The 20,884-nt window shown below is 52.1% G+C and overlaps 1 protein-coding gene across 4 annotated transcripts; it reads right to left on the bottom strand.

Moving 5' to 3' along the window:
• Positions 1-48: 48 nt before the first annotated feature.
• PMM1 (phosphomannomutase 1) lies at positions 49-18,943 on the bottom strand. 4 transcript variants are annotated; one of them, XM_005302599.4, is made up of 9 exons: positions 18,372-18,509; positions 14,601-14,803; positions 14,195-14,312; positions 12,713-12,789; positions 12,328-12,419; positions 11,404-11,503; positions 8,831-8,906; positions 5,189-5,304; positions 49-4,037 (listed from the first exon to the last, which is right to left on the bottom strand). In XM_005302599.4, exons 2-9 carry the CDS (start codon positions 14,655-14,657, stop codon positions 3,915-3,917), a joined length of 759 nt encoding a protein of 252 aa, XP_005302656.1. In that variant the 5' UTR covers positions 14,658-14,803; positions 18,372-18,509; the 3' UTR covers positions 49-3,914. The 4 variants fall into 4 exon arrangements, with proteins under 4 accessions (XP_005302656.1, XP_005302655.1, XP_065419161.1 ...); XM_005302598.4 differs by lacking the exon at positions 14,601-14,803 and having other exon boundaries at positions 18,372-18,506; XM_065563089.1 differs by lacking the exon at positions 18,372-18,509 and having other exon boundaries at positions 14,601-17,794.
• Between the last annotated feature and the right edge of the window lie 1,941 nt (positions 18,944-20,884).

The raw sequence follows: 20,884 nt of genomic DNA, 5'->3' as shown, positions 1-20,884 counted from the left end.
AGTGGGTTGCACGAGTACTGAGGTACAAAGCACACAGTGCTCCATGGCCACATTTAATATTTTAATGTTTGTTAAATAAATTTATTTTAAACACTTGGGATCAATTGTACAGGAGCTGCCTGGCTCTATTGCAGATGTGACCAGAGCCACCTGTCTCCTTGGTCACTGACACATCCATCCATGTTCAAACACACACAGCAATAACTCTGAGACACACATTCCTGCTTAATCGTGGTAGATATCAGCTGTGGACAGTACAAGGAGAGTCCTCCTGCATCCCAGGGCAGGGGGGGAGGCAGAGGGGAGTGCTAATAGGTCCAGCCACCTCGTGGCTAGTCAGAGGTATAACACAAAGGAGGCATACTACCTGTTTTGTAGCCCTTCATGGGCTACTGAATGCTCTGTCTCCTGTTGTTGTGAGAAGGGAGGGGGGTGGGTTCCCACTTCATGCCCTCTCCACCTGTCACAGTGAGATCAACCCAGCAGGGTTACAAATACAGGGTTAGGAAACAGATATGGAAAAAAACCAGAGATGCTAAATTCTAGACCAACAATTATTCCCATCTTCCCTCTCACATAACACCATCACCCCCAGTGCACTCTGTGCTAGGGCAGTGGTGACGCAGCTGGGATGGGGTGCTCCTCATGCTTGGGTGCTGATACAAGCCACACCAAGGCATGGTGGTCAGGACTCAGATGGGTGGATTCCCCTTCTTGGCTCCTCCTAGTGCTGGCAGAGTAGCCCTCTCAGCTGCTATGTGCCCTGGGGTGTGCAGACCCCCCTCTAGGCCTCTGGGAGGGGTCTGACAACTAGCACCTGGTGAGTATTTCCAGGGTGCAGGAAGAGTGACTACATGGCTCTAGGAACAGGGGGTGCACGCAAGCACTTCCTAGGAACATACCCATGGGGTGTGGTCAAACAGAGGCTCTTCCTCTCCTGTAAGGTGCTGCTCAGGCAGAGCGCAGGCTCTCACCCACCCTAACCACTGCCAAGGAGCCCAGTCCTGCCCCTTCCCCCCACACTTGCATTTGGGCCCTTGCCCACATCAGTGCAGGGCCAGCGGTGCCAGTGCTAATGGGAGGCAGCCAAGTTAAGTCACCCGGGGCCTGCTTCTCTGAGGCACTGAGCAGGTGCAAACCATGCGCTCAGCCCCTCGGCACAGCAGGGCCTGGGGGATTGGGGTTAGGCCCTCAAAGTCAGAGGTGACTTTTCAAAATGGTGGTACAAGCCCAAGCCCAAGCCCATCCCCTTCTCCCTCCCCCTCCCATGGTGCTGCCTCCCCACTGCTGCTGTCGCTGCCAGGCCAGGGGGAGGCCTGGCTCAATCTTTGCTTTTGCCAAGGATGGTAGCAGGGTGGGCTCTGCTCTACCCCAGCCAGGCTGACTGCTTAAAGCCAGCCCAGCCTCTCCACTTTACACAGCACCAGAAGCAGGGCTGTGACAGCCCCAGCATTGGCCAACAGTGCGGTTTGGAGGAGGGGCCTCCAGAGCAAGTCCATGAGCCTTTACAGCCAGAGCTGAAGAGCCTGGTGCTGTGGCTGAGAGGTGTAATGGACTCCCCTCTGCTGCGGACTGGCATAGGGGGAAGCCCACCACATGCTGACCTGGCCCCTAATATGGTTTGAGCTCTAACAAAAGGAGGCCTAACGGTAGCCTAGAGCTGGCATGGCATCACCTACTACAGTGGTTCTGAAACTGTGATTCATGGAGCTGTATCTGCTACCACAAGGAAGTGTTATTCAGACGGCAGGTGCTGAACTGTGCATTAGCGGGAGGCCAGGGCAAGCCCCTGTTGGCCTGGTTTTCAGCAAGGCCAAGCACCCACAACTCCATGTGAAGCTTAGTACTGCTGAGGAAACGCCCTTTGGGTTCCCAGCTGAGTAGGGAAGCCAGTGTTGCCCACCTTGCAGTAGTGGGCCCCTGGGAAGGTGACCCCAGGTGAGTCCCAAGTGGGTGCAGGGCAGAGCACAACGGGGTGGGGAAGGTGTGTAACCCTGCATGGATGGCACAGACAAGCTCCTGAATGGGGAAAGCTGTAGCTGGTTCCTGTAAAGTCACCCACTTTCCATCTCTGCTCCCACTGCACCTATCCCCAGGAACAGTCAACATGCACAGAGCGGCAACCTCAGGCAAGTTCTTCCAGCCCCCTTCATCAAATGCTGAGCTCAACCCCACAGGGCCACCAATAGACATCCCATCCCCAAAGGAGCAAGGGCCCCGTTTTCAGGGTGTCTGAGCACTCAGAGATCCCGTTGATTTCAAAACTGGTGTCACAAGGTGCTCAGCCTCTCTGAAAAGCAGGCTGCCCGGAGCCTGCTGCTGGGTGAAGCAGAGTAGGGGAACCACACAATAAGTGACCCCCTAGCTGAATCTGTATGTTCAATCCCCAGACAACCTGGGCTCTAAAAGGATGAGCCCACCCCTGCCGCCTGAGCTGAGACCTGGACATTGGGAGCCTGGTCTGTTAGCTAAGTAGCAGGAGGAGACTCTGAAACTGCTATGTGTGGTCTAGCCACTAAGAAGAAGCAAAGAGCCACTCTGGTTTACAGGGGCAAGACAGAGCAGCAATCGAAGTGAAAAGCTAAAGAGGGAAAGAAAAACAAAAGTCAAAAAGAGCAGGAGAGAGAGAATGGAAAGAAAAGAAATAGCAGCATGCCCTGAGGAGCCCGAGGCAGATGGGCACCTGCTTCCTTAAAGGTGACTGGCAAAAGGGGAGAGGGCAAATTAGAGCTGTTCCGTGCTTTGTTTCCAGCTGGATAAAGAACTCTTGAAAGGGCTGGGCTGGTTTTTTAAACTAGAAATTCAGCTCTTGTCTAGGCTGGCAGTCCCAAGGGGGTCTGGTGATGTCATCACTTCATAGCTTCTCCAGACAGGAAGACTTGAGCAATTGTGGGAGGAAAGGGCATAACACTCAGACTGCTGAAACTGTGAGAGGTTTCTTTCTTTTTTTTTTTTATTAACTTAATACCCACCCAATTCCAATGCCTAATTAACTCTTGGTTAAAAGAGTGTCTTTGTTAAAGTTTCCACTTCCCAACCTCTTCAATTGAGGTGCTAAGGGCAGAATAAAAACTCCCATAGATCTCCCAGAAGTCCTCCAGCAAAATCAGAGATCAGCCACAGCATTCCTGATATTTCTAGTGTAAACAAAAACCCAGTGCACCCTTTTATACATATATGAACCCTAAAGAAATAATGACCTTCTTTATACACCTGACCAAGCTGGAAAGGGCACAAGCTCATAAGAACAGCCATACTGGGTCAGACCAGTGATCTTAATCTAGCCCATTATCAGGTCTTCTGACAGTGGCCAGTGCCAGATGTTTCAGAGGGAATGAACAGAACAGGTAATCGAGTGATCCATCCCATCGCCCACTCCCACCTTCTGGCAATCAGAGGCTAAGGACACCCAGAGCATGGGGTTACAGCCCTGATCATTTTTTAAAACCCTTTGCAGGTCACCTTTAAGGACTGGTCTGCTGTGTGAAGTGGTCTGAGAACACCAGACTCTGCTTCCTATTTAAAGGTGCTAACTGATGAAGAGTGCATCCCTTGTGCAAATACGTTTAGAGAGTGAGACTGTAGTGACTGGCCCCCTACAAATGCCTCAGATCAACAGAGGCATTTGTAGGGGGCCAGTCTCCCACCAAGAACTGAACGTTCACCCGGAAAAGGAAGAGAGTCTGTTTGGTGGCAGGGAGGAGTCTGGTCCCACACAGCCCACCTGTAACTGGGGGTAGTGGAAAGTTAATAACCCCCATCCCTATCCCCTCCGCCAGCTCAGTTTAAATCCTTCCCTCACAACCAGTTCTGGAAAGCTTTCTTCAAAGGGCCCTGTGCAGAGTCCTCGAATGAAGGTGGTTTTCATGATGTGGGATCTTGGAAGGCAGGGTGCTGGAGAAGGGGTATCAGAGTCACGATTCATTAGCTCTCTCTGGAAAAAAGATCTCACGGCACCTCCTGACTGTGTCCTGGGGAGACTGGACGCTGTGGCCTACTGTCCGGGGGTCATCATAAATTTCATAATCATTCCCTCCCTGCAGGGGGAAAAGAAAATAGGGATGAGGGTAGTAATCACAACCATAACCCCCTCTCTAGCTATAGCTTGCTTTATCTTACACAACCCCCAATGCACTGGAGACTCTGTAGAAGGGTTGTTCATCTGCCACTGAAATGCAGCTACCTCTGCTGCTGGAGGGGAACATGGCAGCTCATAACAGGCTACTAGCGTTTGCCTGAAACACCCGCCTCACGTTGTTAGCAGGTTTTGATCCTGCTGAGAAAAGGTTCCATGGGGTTTGCTGATTCAATGAGGCAAGTGACTCATTGCCCCATGTGGCTCTAAGGAGCTGGGAGCGGCTCTAGGGAGAGAGAGGATTTAGGGTCTGGTCTGAGGCGCGACTGTCAAATCTGTAGCGGGAATGGAGCTAATTTTTATCATCTTGCTGCTGCCAACAAAAAGCCAAATGCAAAGCCCGGGAAACAGGGGAATATGGGTTGCTGCAGCGTGTGACCTGTGCTAATGGAGTAGGGGGGAAAGGTCCCTGCTTACACCGCTGCTCTGCAGCTACAACACTCTGGAGTAGTTTAAGACAGGAAGTGAAGAATACCACATCCATCTGAAACGACTGGAGAATTTTAGAGCAGTACAATGTAGTTACCCAAGCCGGAGCTCGGCTAACACCCCTCCCCCTACGTCGGTGGAGATGCCCGAGTCAGCTTATTGCAGCAGGTACGGCTCATCCTGTAACTGACTCCAGAGAGAAAGCAGGGCCGTTCCTGTTTACACGGAAAAGCCTCTGCGGAAGTGGGCGAGGTTTTGGTTTACATCTCATTGGTTACATGGCACCTTCAGCAGCATAGCCCTTCCCAGACCTGTGCTGGGCCACTAGGTCAGTAATGACTCAGAAGGAAGAGAGCCACCCGCTGAATCCCCAACACCACTTCTTACAGCACTCACCCCTGGAGATGCAAGTTCTGCTGGGACTGCAGCCTGCTATGGTACAGTTGCAGGCCCTCATTTGCACTAGAGAGACCTCCCTCTCCCCACTAGAGGGCAGTCTTGCTTGATACCAATTCCAAAGGGAGTTTAGGTGAAGTCCCATATAGCTGGAGAAGGACCCCCTGCCCTCTCCTCGGACAGGCTGCCAGCCTAGAGGAGAGAAATGCCCCCCCCCAGTATACTCACTGGGGTTGTCTCGTTCCCGAAGAAGTGGATGGTGTCGAACTGCTCGTCATTGAGGATGTCGAGGCAGTAACGCTTGTCCCAGCCCTCAGGGAAGACATCAAAGCTTATCATACCACCTGCCAGCAGGAGGGAGGTTGTTAGGCGATCTGGCTGGTGTTGGAAGGGTGCGGGGTGAATTCCAGACCTCGCTACCCTGGAGCAAAGGGCAATGTCTGTCCATGTGGTCCAGGCAGGCACCAACCCAGCCATGCTGATCGAGTCTCTAATGCATTATCAGGATGACAGCAGCTGCTGTTTCTATGGCAATGGGCTGTGATGGCATCAGCAAGGCCCTTGTGATTCCAGCCAAGGGCACAAGCAGGAACCAGTGAGGCTTGTGTGGGTGGGGGGAGGTCCTGCTTTGCTCCAGAGAAATCTGCCAGAGGTACTGTACCAGAGAGGTCTGTCCCCTTTCAGGTGTAGTGGGATCTGGGGCTAGCCAACCCTGTTCCATGACATGGCCCCTTTAAACAACAGCTGTTTAAGGAGGCAGCAGAGAAGCTGGGGAATGGGGGCCAGGTGTTAGTCAGGGAGCTACCTCCTGATCCAGGATAAAACCCAGCTGTTGGCTGAGATGGGTGGAAGAAGAGAGACTCTGTGGAGTGAGCCTGGATCCTAGCAGGCAGGGGCACTTGACTCTGTGCACAGCCCATGGAGGAGCTGTGAAATCCCTTGGCCAGAGGAATGGTGCTGAGACACCAGGGCAAGAGAAGGCTTGGGGAAAAGACTCCCCAGAGGAGCCAGAACAGAGGTGGGCAAACTACACGGGACCATCCTGCCTGGCCCCTGAGCTCCTGGCTGGGGAGGCTAGCCCCCAGCCCCTCCCCCATGCCCCCCCCTGTAGAGCTACGCTGCTGTGCGGGCAGCGCTCTGGGTAGCAGAGCTGCGCGCTCCTGCCGAGCAGAGTGGCAGTGTGCCTGGCTCCAGCCGGCGCAGCAGCCAGACATGCTGCTCTGCATGGTAAGTGGGCTGGGGGGTTGTATAAGGGGTGGGAGGCGGTCAGGGGATGGTTGAATGGGGTAGAGGTTCTGGGGGAGCGGGGTGGTCAGGGGAGGGGGTTGGATAGGTGTGGGGTCCCAGGGGGCCTGTCAGAGGTTGGGGGTGTGAATGGGGTTGGGGCGAGCAGCGGGGTTGGATAGGGGGTGGGGTTCCAGGGGGTGGTGCGTCCTGGGAGGGGGCAGTTAGGGGACAAGGAGCGGGGGGGGGTGTATGGGTTGGGAGTTCTGAGGGGGGCAGTCAGCAGGTGGGAAGTGGGAGGGGGCCAGGCTGTTTGGGGAGGCACAGCCTTCCCTACCTGGCCCTCCATCCAGTTTTGCAACCCCAACATGGCCCTCAGGCCAAAAAGTTTGCCCACCCTTGAGCCAGAAGCTGCAGTGGGAGTGACAGAGCTCCCTGGCACCAAGTTAATTGGAGGGGGAACTGGGAACCTGAAGGCCTAGATGGAGGGTGAAACTGGAAACCCCAAGAGGAAAGGGCTTGGGCCTGAAAGGGCCAAAGGAGACTAACCATTTCCTAAAGCCTTAACTGATCCCCAGGAAGGGGAACATTACTGCAAGTATTCTGGTCTGCGACCATGTGCTTGGAAGAACTAGGAGGGAACTAAGGGCTGGGCGCCTGCAGGGTCATGCTGTGCCATGACGGGGCGTGCTCTGGGACAGGCCCCTGCCGCAGTACTTCCATGGCCCCATCCCCACCGTATCCAAGTACCTCACAACTCCCCTACCTCACAGGGGTGTTGAGAAAAGTGCTAGCATCCCCTTTTACACAGGGGAAGCTGTGGCACAGAGATACTAAAACAACAAGGAGTCCTGAGGCACCTTAAAGACTAACAGATTTATTTAAGGCATAAGCTTTGTTTTTTTTACCCACAAAATCTTATGCCCAAATAAATCTGTTAGTCTTTAAGGTGTCTCAGGACTCCTTGTTTTTGTGGATACAGATTAACACAGCTACCCCCTGATACTTGACAGAGACACTAAGTGACTTGCTTGAAGGTCCCACAGAAAGCCTGGGGCAGACTAGGAATTGAACCCAGGTCTCCTAAGTTCCAGGCTAGAGCCCTCCCATAATCCTTTCCTTTAATACATCCATATGTATTTAGATATGGAAAATATTGTGTCAGCATGCTCTGTCTCTAAGCAGAGCTGGGCAGCGAGAGTGGCTCCTGGCACTGGCAGGGCTAGAAGATCAAATGCAGAGGGAATGACAGATGGCACTCAAGGACAGTGAGTTCTGTCTCGTTGTTCAGTGGTGTGAGCAGGGGACTTGGTGCCAGGAGCTCCTGAGGCCTTCTGCCACTCTTCAGCTCTGTGCACACCCCTTTCAGAAGGAGTCCTTAATTTGTGTGTCTCCATTTTTGGGTACTCCAATCACTTTATGCCTTATTTTTAGAGGGGCTGAGTCCCCGCAGCTCCCATTATCTTCATGTGCTCGCTTACAATCCTAGTCTACTGCTGGCAGCGTACCAAAGTCATGGGAGAAAGGACCATTGTTCTGTTCTCATTCCATGTGCATTTGAGGAGGAGAACAGGACTGCAATGTCTTTGCCCTTCTCTGCTATGACAAATGGTCTGTGCCAATGCTGGCAGGGATCACGAGATGTTCTTACTGGGGCAGCGAAAGGGGATGCTGCCTAGAGATGCAGGCTCCTTGGAGTGCAGAGTGTCGGGGAGTCTGAATTACACAGAATGGCCAATGATGTGCCACCTCCACCATGCCCCCCCCAAATCACTCATCCCTGCTACACTCCTAGTAACAGGCTTTCTTTTTGAGGGGAGCCTTCCATTTTTAGTCATGCCTACCTTCCCTGCGGAATGGCTTTAAAGAATTCAGCCCTGTCACTCACCCAGCCTGATGACCTTTCACTTCAGTGAAAAGACCCAAGAGTGCTCCTCTCCTGCTGTGCTCCATGAGGCTGGCTGGGGGTTGAGCACTCCTGAAAAATCTGGCCATTAAAGTGCAGTTTCACTCTGATAAGTGACTGCATAAAATGGCATCATGGACTCCACATTTACTGCCTCAGTGACTCCAGATGTAGCTTTTCCTTGTAAATGGAGTAAAGGCAGTTCTCTTACCAGTCACCCCTGGAGACACAACCTGGGAGCTCAGACTCAGGCTGGGCTCTTCCCCTCTCCTGCACCAGTGGGTTCAGTGGGGTTACGTAGGTGGGACTGAAGGTAGAATTTGGCTCTGTAGTTGGAACTCGGTTAGCAATCCTGTTGCTATTGTTTGAAACAGAACAAATTCAAGCTCTCTCTCCCATAACTGTGTTGGCTCAGTACAGCTAACAGGAGTAAAATATAGTAAACTTAGTGTGTCACTAAAGCCAGCACATCTGAGTGATACCAGGGAAGCATATCTACGGTTTTCGGACCATAATCACACTTTAAATAGGAAACAGGGTTTGAGATCCCTCCCTAGGGATGAACACGGGGAATACACCTCCCAGGGATCTCCATTGGGAGTACACCTCTGCCATTCACTCAAGCAGATGCTCTCCCACTTTTAAGCAGGAAACAGCCCGGCATCCTTCCCTTCCAAGATCCCTACAGAAAATTCATCACACAGGGAAACCCCACAGTAGCTGTGATGCACTCTGCTCACCTCGAGAGAACCGTAGGCCTTTGCCAGCAAACTCCCTCTGCAGGGCTGCCACAAACTTCTCTCGGATCCTCTCTTTCTGCAGATGGGACAAACAGAAGGAGAGCAGGTTTTGAATGACTGTATCCTTGATAGGCCTCATTCTAGATTCACCAACAGGCCTCTCTCTGTGCATCACCAGGTTAGTTTCTCTGCTCTCATCCCAGTTTCCAGGCCAGAATTTCCTTGTTACCCCAGCAGCAAGTACAACCTCCTTCCTCTGTCTCCTGTACTGAGCACCTAGGACAACTGCTGGGGAACAAGGGGGGTATTCAGCATGGGCTGTGAGGATTCAAAATGGACTCTGCTTTCATGCTACTTTAATTTCTCCCTGTATATGATCCCTGCCCCGACCAGTCTCGCACTGCTGTAGCCAGCCCACATTAGCCTTGGCCATGTCAGCCTAGAGGACCCCAGGTCAGGATGGTCCAGGTCAGCTGTTGAGCAACTCCAAACCAAAGCCCTTTCCTGCACCCCCCCCCCCCACACACACACAATGAGCTGATGCATTTCACCATCAATGTTATTCCCCCTTGAAGGTTCAGAGGCCCAGTTCAGGACCCAAAATCCATAGTTCCCCACTTATACATCTGCCTTCATGTCTTGACATAGTCTGACCTCTTCTGCCCTTGGGGAGGGTAGAAGGAAGCCACCACAGATAGGTTGGTTCAGCCGGTATTTGCCAGGATCTCAAAGCTCTGTAGATCTGTTTAGGAGACTGGTCCTGGTCTGGAAGGCCCATTGGGGAGACACCTGCTCTATTTGGGCTGGGGAATTGGGCACAGTATTCTTGCCAGCAAGTTAAAGAAGTATGGATTGGATGAATGGACTATAAGGTGGATAGAAAGCTGGCTAGATTGTCGGGCTCAACGGGTAGTGATCAATGGCTCAATGTCTAGTTGGCAGCCGGTATCGAGCGGAGTGCCCCAGCAGTTGGTCCTGGAGGTGGTTTTGTTCAACATCTTCATTAATGATCTGGATGATGGGATGGATTGCACCCTCAGGAAGTTTGTACATGACACTAAGCTGGGGGGAGAAGTAGATATGCTGGAAGGTAGGGATAGGGTCCAGAGTGACCTAGACAAATTGGAGGATTGGACCAAAAGAAATCTGATGAGGTTCAACAAGAACTAGTGCAGAGTCCTGCACTTAGGACAGAAGAATCCCAGACCCTGCTACAGGCTGGGGACTGACTGGCTAGGCAGCAGTTATGCAGAAAAGGACCTGGGGTTTACAGTGGATGAGAAGCTGGACATGAGTCAACAGTGTGCCCTTGTTGCCAAGAAGGCTAATGGCATATTGGGCTGTATTAGTAGGAGCATTACCAGCAGATTGAGGGAAGTGATTATTCCCCTCTATTCAGCACTGGTGAGGCCACACTTGGAGCATTGCGTCCAGTTTTGGTCCCCCGACTACAGAAGGGATGTGGACAAATTGGGGAGAGTCCAGCAGAGGGCAACAATAATGATTAGGGGGCTGGGGAACATGACTTACAAGGACAGGCTGAGGGATCTGGGGTTATTTAGACTGCAGAAGAGAAGAGTGAGGCGGGATTTGATAGCAGCCTTCAACTACCTGAAGGGGGGTTCCAAAGAGGATAGAGCTAGGCTGTTCTCAGTGATGGCGAATGACAGAACAAGAAGCAATGGTCTCAAGTTTTAGTCGGGGAGGTCTAGGGTGGATATTAGGAAACACTTTCACTAGGAGGGTGGTGAAGCGCTGGAATGGGTTACCTAGGGGAAGTGGTGGAATCTCCATCCTTAGAGGTTTTTAAGGCCCAGCTTGACAAAGCCCTGGCTGGGATGATTTAGTTAGTGTTGGTCCTGCTTTGAGCAGGGGATTGGACCTCCTGAGGTGTCTTCCAACCCTAATCTTCTATGAATGGGACATGTCGTCAGTTGACATTGCTGCTTGGCTGTGACTGGAGATGGACCCTGAGCTGTAAGTTCACTACCTAAGTTCAGCGCTGCTGACTTTGGGGTTCTGGTCTAAGACCATCTCTAGTCATGACAGTGAAGAAACACCATTGAAAATGAGAGATTCTTCTTGGGACAGCTTCTCCAGCACAAGGTTGTACACAGGGAGCCTGCACCCCTACTTGATCAGTGGCAGCAGATTAGTTCAGTTCTTTTATTTAGGCCTGGTCCACACTAACCCCCCACTTCGAACTAAGGTACGCAAAGAATTTGAAGTACCTTAGTTCGAACTTACCGCGGAGTACCAGCACGGCAAGCACTTCCTGGATCGATTTATCGCGTCTAGACAAGACGCGATAAATCGATCCCAGAAGATCGATTGCTTACCGCCGGGTCCGGTGGTAAGTGTAGACCTACCCCTCACCTATATATTTCCTTTGGTTTCCCATCCTTATCACAGCCTCAGCCTCCAGAGCTTATACAGGCAAGCCCACAGCCATCAACACAGTCATGGGCATGGATATAAGATGAGACCCAAGTGCTGTGGTGTTACATGGCCAGAAATGGTCAACGCCCCACAATGTAATGCCCAGTCACGGAGGATGGATCTTGGCCAATTACCTTGTCCAGCTCGGAGAATTCTATTCGCTCCTCCAGGGTGCAGCTTCGGCCAATGGGAGAGATGTTCAGCATTCCATTGCGGAATTCTATGAAGGTCCCGCTGTGCATGTGTAGATGTCCAGGTTTTTGTGTGTTGTTGTTTTTTTTTTGGGGGGGGGGGGGAGGAGGAGCAAGGGAAAGAGAGAAGGAGCCATTAAAATAGGAGTGGCTGTAAAACGTGTAATGTAAGGAATGTCTGCAGGGACACTAGGTAGGCTAAAAATGACAACAGGATTATCCTCATGCTTCAGGTATCAAGTGCTCACGCTCTAGCCCAGAAATAAACAAATCTCCACTTTTGCTGCTACAGTGCAGCAAGGCACATCACTGCGATATTAACCACAGCCAAGCTTAGCTGATATAGAGTTGAGGGGAGTTGCCCCAGAATGACAGCATGTCTTTAGAGAGAAGGAAACATGTCAACCCAATCTAGTCCAGAGCTCAGGGGGAGGGAGCAGTGTCTCGGAAGCTTAGATAATGCGAGCGCAAAGTGATCTTGTGGTTAAGGCACTGGGACTCAAGTGATGTGGGTTCAATTCTTAGCTCTGCCACAGACTGTGTGTGATGCCGGGCAAGTCACAATCTTTGTGCCCCAGTTTCCTATCTGTAAGAAGGGGATAACAATACTTCCACTCTTCCATCCACTGGTTTGTCTACTTAGATTATCAACTCTTTAGAACAGGGTCTGTCTCTTAAATTGTGCATTTGCAATGCCCAGCACAACAGGACTCTGCTCTTGGGTAGGGCCTCTAGGTGCTATCAAAATACACATAATGAGACCAAGAACAAAGCCAGTGGATCTGCAATTCTAAATGGGACCGTAACGTCCAAATGCCTGGATCTGAATGGTACAGAAGCAGCAGTTCGGTAGGAGAGGATCATTACCGTTTCTTGGGCAGCTTCAGGAGAGCCATGTAGTTGAGACAGAAGTTGATCAGCTCCTGCAAAAGCTCCTCCCCCAGGTGATTCTGGATAGCCTGTGGGGGCAGGGGGAAGAAAAGGTCAGTTGAAGCCAAGGCTACCATCAACTTGCCACAAATCACATGGGCTACAAAATCCATCCAGGATGCCCACTAGGATGATGACTGGACAGAAGGAGCAGGGTGGCTTTGGTAGGTGCTGGGGGGATTGGAACTGGCAGACCTCTGGATGGTGGCATATGGCTGGTTTCATCTGGTGCTGATGGAACTGAAGACGGACTTGGTGGAGGGGACAGAGAAAGAGAGCCCCTGTGGCTTGGTGGGAGACATAGCAAGTGAGTTAGGCCTACCTGTTTGGCGACCAGCTGCCCATTCTTGTACTGCACGGTGCCATTCTCCGCAAAGACGTAATCAAACTTGTCGATGACTGTGGGGAATGGGTGTGTGGGGCAGGGGAGAGCAGGGTGGGGAAGGGAGATGAAGGCGAGAGAAAAAACATTAGCACAACCTCGTCCGCCACTTGGAATCAGAGCAGTGCGGAGTGATGGACATTGGCTGGATTCAGAGCTCTTTGAGCCTTTACTCCATGGCCGTAGGCTGAGCAAACAGGCCTTGAGCCTCACAACTCCCTGGATGTTATGCCCATTTTACACATGGGGAACAGAGGCACAGAAAGGGGAAGTGACCTGCCCAAGGCCCTGCAGTGAGTCAGTGACAGAGTTCAGATTAGAGCTCAGGAATGCCAGACTCCCAGCCATGTGCTCATTCTCCTAGAGCATCCTGCCTCCACCCCTTCTCATCCCCACCCCCACCCTCAGCAATGCACTTAATGGTTATCTAACCGTAGCTTCTCCTCCAGCAACAATCTGTTTATTGCTGACTCTGCAATTAACTTCATGCTCTCTTGAGCGGTGAGTTGTGTCACCAGGCAGCCTCTCTTTGCTAAGGAGCTAGAAAGAGGATTTCAGAACTCTGCTGTAGATTTTATGCTGATATTAGAAAAGGGGAAAAAGGAAAGTGAGAGGACAGGACATCTGTCCCTTCCCCAGTCTTTCCTTCTCATCCAAGCACTCTGTCCAATTTCCCGCTGCTATTCAGGACCTTCAGACCTCCAAAACATAGAGCATGTCCAAGCGTGGGAGAAAGTTCGTGCACATTCCCTTTCCATTTACTCGGGCTGTCAATGGGCTATGGAGTTGAAGATGGTAGGACTATATTTCTCATGGAGGTGGGGAAGAGGAGAAGGTAAACTCTAAATGGGCCTCTCTCTATCCTCCCATGCTCTTTGCAGGCCCATGACAGCTAAAAGCACATGCTGCAACTGCTTGGAGCTGAAGACTCTACTCATGGGCTCCACGGCTCAGGCACAGAAGGAGACACAAACATGGTGGGTTACATGTGCACCTCTGTTCCGTTACAAAGATCAGCTCTGCTGATGTGGATAGCTGCCGTTCTGGCTGTCGGCTGAGCTGCTCCTGCTCTCAATGGCAAAATGTCTGTTGGCTCCAGTGACTTCAATGGGAGCGAGAGCAGGCCCTTAGGTACAAGCGCTCCGCTTCTAGCAAAAGTGGCTGCCTGGGGGCGACTCTGAGCTCAGTAGCACGAGTGGCAATGGTAGCAGTGCAAGCTCTCTCTGTGGGTATGATTTTTATCATCTCTGTGGGTGGAATCAATCTCAGTGTTCAGGTGTCTACAGCTGCATGTAATTACCAATAGCAGACAAGGCAAATTACCTCCCGCCCCGCAAAAGAGAGTAGCCTCTCTCTCTCCACCCTCTGTTTCCCCCACCCCTTCCCACACTCTCCTGATCTGGGATAGGGGGAGATTCTCACCTTCATCCCCTTCCCCCAGCTGCTCAGCTATCTTGGAATAGTCAGAGCCTCCCACCACGCCGATCTGGACTCTCTCACGCAGCTCCTGAAGGAACTTGTCCACTTCGGGCTCAATTTTCTAGAGGGGCAGGAGCGAGAGGGCAGGTCAGAATACAGCCAGAGTAATGGACAAGCTCGGGCCCCACTTACAGCAGGGTCTCCAACGGAAGGCCATTCCTAGCCGGTAGTGACTGGTCTTTGACAGTTTTTCCCTGCTTGGTGAGCACAACTTTAGTCCAGGGTGGGGAGGTACACTGGAATTGTGAATAGCTGCATGACCCCAGATCTGTCTATCATCCCCTCCCCCTGCAGATGGGCTTCCATGGCTCTGAACGAAGTGGCAAGGGATTCTTTGAAAGCCACCTGCCTTCTCTCTTCTCTCACAGCGGCTTCTGTGAGCGGGATGTGGGAGCTGCTCACACATAGAGCTGCAGGCAGCATCCCATCAACCCACACTTCTCTTCTTTGCTTCTGCGGCGTTCAGCTCAACCCTGGCAGCATGTGAGGCCTAGTCCCACGGCGATACGAATGGGTGCTGTCATCTTCCCAAGCCCAGCAGCACACAGTCATCTGGGGGGGAATGGGAACAGGAAGGGGGTACCACCAGGGAATGGAGGAAAAAATACACTGGGAGGGGTGGAAAAATGACATGGAGGAAGGAAACAGCAAAGGTCTGATGGAGGGGGAAGAAACACACAAGGAAAGGAGTGTGTGTGTGTATCCCCCCCCCACTTGTGAGGAATTATTAGTAAATTGGCACCCCATTCCCCCATGTCCTGTCGCTCCATGTCTTTCCCCTCGCCCTGACACACACAGTGGTAACATACTCCCTTTTGTGTATTTAACTAAGGGGGTGGGAGGTGCCTATCCATCAATAATCCCTCACAAGTGGGAGAGATCCTACCCAGAACATTTGGGAACCAGGCAGAGAAATGTTCTAAGGGATGGCTCCCCATGGGGACAAACCAAACTGCATCACAGAATTCACTGTAAGGGAGCTGGAGATAAAGCAATGACAGCAGGGGCCACAACGAGTCTCAGGAGAGGTGGCAGTCAGGGGCCTGCTCTTGCTCCCTTCCCCTCCCACTGAAGGGCTGCCCCATTACTGCCTAATCCCATTAACAGAATGACAGCTGAAGCAGCATAGGTCCCATCAACCTTTAACTTCCCCCTGCTCCTTGCAGGTCTGGCCAGAATAGTTACAAGCCATGCTGCTGCAGAAGAGGCGAGGCGTCCCACTGTTGTAGGGTTGGACTACATGTGTCTGCCAGGAGCAGACTCTGTCACCACCCTTCTGTTTTATCTTCTCAAGATAAAGGTAGTTTGCTAAGGCTGGAGGGCTGACTCCACCCAGCAACAGCGCCTCCCCTCCTCCCCCTTCCTTTGGCCTGGGGACTTGTGTTCTCCTGTATCACTCGCTGACTGATGGGGAGATCCCTTACAGAATAACTAGCTTTAAAGGTCAGTGTCATTAATCACATGGATACTTTGCCCTCCTGTTCAGCACCTTCATGTGAGGAGCCCAGAGAGCCTGACATGACAAACACAATTCTAGCCTCACAAGCCATCTGCAAGTAGGGTGACCAGACAGTAAGTGTGAAAAATCGGGACAGGGGGTGGGGGGGTAACAGGAGCCTATATAAGAAAAAGATCCAAAAATCAGGACTGTCCCTATAAAATCGGGACATCTGGTCACCCTATCTGCAAGGTAGGGAAGTGTTGCTGGTTTGTACCTATAGGTCATGTCTCCACTAGAGAACTGCGCTGGTGGGATGAAACTGGTCTAGACACAAACATTTCAACATGTCCATTCAGCATTGCATCCACACTGGTGCTGTTCTAAGCCACTTCCCCTGCAATGTCTTCTGGGTACCTACCCCATAGTTCCCAGCTCAGCTGCCAACAGCAGTGAATTCTAGGAGATCTCAAAAGGTCACTAGTGGACTGTGGGCCAGTAGGGAGAGGACTGTGTGATCTGTTCTGGTGCTGTCCACACTGCTATCAAACCAATACAGGCTGAAATGATTCAGGGTAAATCCAATATTGTGCCCTGCTTAAAGCAAGTCATTTCTTGCTTACGTGTTGTGGGCCCAACAGGTTTTACAAGCATGCAAGGGGGCCACACAGATCTTGGCCTGGTAAGTCCCTTTAGTGTAGACAAGGCCATAACATACAGATGGGTAAACTCAGTCCCATAGTGGACAAGGTCACAGTAAAAGAAGAAGGATGTGGGGTTAATCTGTGTGTGTGCAAGAGGCCTTCACTCTGCAGTGGGGCTCAGAACAGTTTATATGCGGATGCAGGGCCAGGGGCAGCACTTCATCCTGGAGTGGCTAACAATGAAGGGATGTGGAGTACAGGTGGGATTACACTGGAAGAGCCAGATGCTTCTAGGCTTCGCCAGCTAGGCCCACCAGACCTGCTCTTGTTCCTTGCAAGGCTCCAGCATCTTTTGCAGACTGTGAGGAGAATGCAGGTCTCTCCCCTTTCCCTGCTTCTAATACTGAGCAGATGCTGTAAACTGGTTATTGCATAACTAACATACAGCAGGCAGCAACTGAAAGGAACTTTGACATATTAATCAGAGATTTTTTTTCTATTTCCCCAAAAGCCAAAATAACTAGGATGCAGGGAGGAGATTTAACCCCAAAAGATACGTCTATGCTGCAATTAAAAACCTGTGGATGGCTGGTGCAAAGTGACTTGGGCTCAAGGGGTTCAGGCTAAGGGTCTGTTTAATTGCCGTGTAGATGTTTGGCTAGAGAAAGTGGTAGGGTCCCAGAGCTTGGACAACCTCTACACCACAATTTAAACAGCCCCTTAGCTGGAGCCCTGTGAGTCTGAGGCAGTTGGCACGAATCAGCCCAGGGTGTCTCACCACAGCGTAGACATACCCAGTCCCTAAGAGGCTGTTAGACCCTGTCATCTAGCCTGTTCTTGTCTCTAGGTGATGTAAAAATCTTGTCCCAGATATAACCAAAAAGGTGCCCCTACGTGGGCTGTGGGAGGGGCAAATGTGCAGGTCACTAGGATGGTGGCCAGATCTCCTTCATCAAATATTACCAGAACAACCCTGTGTGTCCAGCCAGCTGGGGTGACACCTTGGGGTGGTTGCCTATGAAAGGAGCTTTATGGTTTAAGGTAAGGCTGAGAGACGTCAGTCTGTAGCACAATATAAGCATGTTGACTTGGCAACTTTGAGAAACCTCTGCTTGTGGGGAGGCCTGGGATGGGAATAGCAGGGGATGCAGCACGTTCAGCACCATGGTGCATTGGAAGAACAGTGTGGGAGGATGCAGGGATAGCAAAGGTCGTAGCAGGGCAGGAGTGAGAGCACCGGCAGAGCTATGCATGTCAATCTAGAACAGCAACAGCAGGACATTAGCAGTGCTATGGGATCAGGAGTGAAACAGTAGGGGCTGCTGCAGGTCAGAGCGGTGCATTCGTAGAGCTGCATGAGAGGATGCTTGTCCAGCCCTTGCCCATAGTGTGTCGGCCCCTTCCCAGGACCATCTGCCCCTCACTTTTAGAAGCAATAAATGCTCTCCATGTTAAATCACTCTACAACACAGAAAAGCTACAGTTAAATCCAAAGGGCCAAGGCAAAGAGAATCCCTGGTGCCAAATGGTTACGTGGCCTTGCACAGTCTCCTTCTTCCACCCACAGGATATTTCATAGAAAGGCAGAGCAGGGCTCCAGACCTGCTAGAACAAGGCCCTGAGCGTGCACAACTGGGCTCCAACACATGGCAGCACTGGCTGGGGAGCATTAGCATCCCTGACTCCATCTAACCAGCCACTGCCAGGCGGGGCTTAGGGGACTGTTGCCCAGAAGAGATGCCGCAGGAGGCAGGTGGTGACTTCCTCAGTGGAGGGCAGCAGGGGCTGGGAGTCCGGGCTCCCCACTGCGCTAGATCCCACAGGCTCCGAGCTGGGCCATACAGCGCCTCTGCGCGGGTTCAGCGCGGGGCACCGGGCAGGGACTCCGCTCCCGAGCCCCCTGCGCGCGCCGCACCCGCGGGGGCGCGGGGCGGACACCTCCCCGGCCGGCTCCTTTAATGCTCAAGGACGGGCAAGGGGCGCGGGGCCCGGACAGGCCGCAGCCCCGGGGCAGGAGGGAGGGGCCCACGGGGGGTACCTGGCGAGCCGGCGTGAGGGTCCCATCCACGTCGAAGAGGCAGAGGACGCGCTCCCGGCTCGGCGGCTCGCTGCCAGCCATCGCTGCGGCGCCGGCCGAGCCCCGCGCTGCAGAAGGCGCGCAGGGAGGGCGGGCGGGAGGCGTCGCCCCGTCCGGGCCAATCGCGGCGCACGGGCGGGATCCGGGGGGGGGCCACAAGCCTGGCAACACGTACACCCCGGGCCTGCCGCCGCCTGCGGGCGCGCCCGGCCTGGCCGGTTCCCTGCAGCCCCTCGGCGGAGTCCGCTGCGGCCGCCAAAGGAAGGTAGCAAACCCCCTGCCCGCGCAGGACGGCCACGAGCGGCGCGGGATGCGTTGATCGCGCCGAGCCCGGCGAGGAGCCCTCGGGGAGGAGGGACAAGGCTGCCAGGGCCTCCTGCTGCCTGGGCGCCTCTCCTGCCGAAGGCTCCCACAGCATCTCAGAGACCATGGGACGTGTTTTATCCTCGCTCGCCACGCAGTGGAACCCCCCCCCTCCGCTTGGGTGGCATGGCAGGAGAAAATAAGGGCAGAATTTGGCTCGCCCACCACTAACGTGCAGCCGTATCTGGGGTGGAGCGCGGTGGCTGCTGAACAGCCCACAGCAACGCTGCACAAGCTTTCCGACAGTAAATGAAAACGAAAGTTACCGATTTTCCTCTCTCTCTTCCACATCCGTTTATTCAAAGTCTTTACGCAACTGCACATACGGTAAATGCAGCAGCTGTTCAGAGCTCAGCAACTGCTTTCACCGAGCAGCAGATTTAGAACCTGTCTTTGCCATGAGAGGGAGTGTTAGAGTAGACATCAGTGTCATTTTTGATCCTTTCTGAAAAGTACCCCTGGGGATAGTATCAGTTACGTTTAAGGTCACCCCTAGCTAGTGGCTACAGTTGTGTCACATATTCTTGGGACTAGGGGGTTGGTGGAAAGAGGAATCTAATCCCGTGATGATCATGGAGGCTGGAAAATAATGGGGTAGGGATGACCAATCACTTATTCCGATTACAGTTAAATTAACTGCATTTGTAAACTGCGCAAGACAGCAGCTGCTGTGGATGCTATGATGAGCCTGACGTAACCAGCCTTGTGCTTTACAGCCAAGCAGCTCCCTCAGTGAGGAAAGTAAATCAAGGTTTCGTCTTAAAAAGCTACCCAATCTCACCACTTCTGGGGTTTGACGTAACACCTGTCGTCATGGTATCTATGTGCCACACCAAAACCCTTAACAAAAGGTGTTTTGCCTCTCCCAATTCCAGAGAAGCGTGACTGCGTGTTTGATTGGATAGTATCAGTTCTGAGGAAGGCTTTAGCAGGGCTTTGGAGCTGTGCTCCGGCTCCGCTCCAGCTCCAGGCAAAAACCTGCAGCTCCACTGTTCCAGAGCTGCTCTGCGTTCCAGCTCCAGGCTCCGCTTCAAGGCCCTGCTTTATGGAAAAGGCACGGTTTGATCAGAACAACACCTGGTTTGGCTTCAGTCTGGTCTCTGACAGATCTGCAGCGGGGGCTCTGTCACCAATACTGCTCTGTTCCCAGTGTCTGGGTTATCCATCTATACAGATACTTACACAGGACTGAGTCACACTAGGAGCGGAGAACCTCACAATAATTAATGAAAACAACAAGGAGTCTGGTGGCACCTTAAAGACTAACAGATTTATTTGGGCATAAGCTTTCGTGGGTAAAAAACCTTACTTCAGATGCCGGTGCCACCAGCGTTCCTCAGAACATCCCTGTGAATTAGGGGAGCACTAGCCCCATTGTACAGTTGGGAAACTGAGGCATAGATGGATTAAGTGACTTGCCTAAGATCACACAGGTAATCTGTGTCAAATCTGGGAATTGAACCTAGAGCTCCTGAGTGTTTATGTAGTGCTGAAACCACAAGGTCATCCTTTCTTATCAACAATACCCTTTTGGAATGTAGCTGACTTGGGGGATTATGCAGGATAAAGCATTCTTTGCACTAACTAAATCCAAGTATGTTCAGTGCCTTGTAGATTAGGATCAGGACTTTGCACTGTGCTCTGAAACAAATGGGGAGCCAGTGGTATTCACAAAGCCTGGTTGTTGTGTGTCTGTGTTGGCCTTTGCTGCTAATGAAGTGCATGGGGTTAGGGAACAGCATGTGGACTGGCAGTGCCAAGGGAACTGCAGGTGGTGTGTCTGTAGCTCATCGTTACTGGCCTGGGTCTTTCTTCTACCTCAACCACTGTAACAGAAGCAGTGGATGCCCAAGAAGACTGCTCTGCCCTACTCTTGAGTGCTGGCTCAAGCCATGCCTAGACTTGGCAAATTAGCTAACACGTTAACAAACGTTTTCACTTGGGAAGTACAATTTTCAGTATCAATTCTTCTTTGCAAAGTCAAGTCTGTTTCTTCCAGTCATATTGCTTTGACCTGGTTATCAGTTATACCACAAATAATTTGGTCCATCTGGAGTTCATGTGACTTAGCATTATTATGCAGGCCTGTACATAATGGTCAATAGTCTCAC

The sequence above is a fragment of the Chrysemys picta genome, chromosome 1, assembly GCF_011386835.1.
Source record: "Chrysemys picta bellii isolate R12L10 chromosome 1, ASM1138683v2, whole genome shotgun sequence".
Taxonomy (NCBI): Eukaryota; Metazoa; Chordata; order Testudines; family Emydidae; genus Chrysemys; species Chrysemys picta.
Note: the sequence above shows the minus strand (reverse complement) of the source record. Positions and strands in the feature narration are given on the sequence as shown.

Coding starts and splice junctions, on each gene's coding strand:
- PMM1 (XM_065563097.1), bottom strand. CDS start 18,840: ATGGTCTCTGAGATGCTGTGGGAGCCTTCGGCAGGAGAGGCGCCCAGG. Junction 12,790..18,371: donor CCCTCACGCCGGCTCGCCAG/GTACCCCCCGTG, acceptor CATTCCCCACAG/TCATCGACAAGTTTGATTAC. Junction 5,305..8,830: donor AGGCCTACGGTTCTCTCGAG/GTGAGCAGAGTG, acceptor TCCTGCTGGCAG/GTGGTATGATAAGCTTTGAT.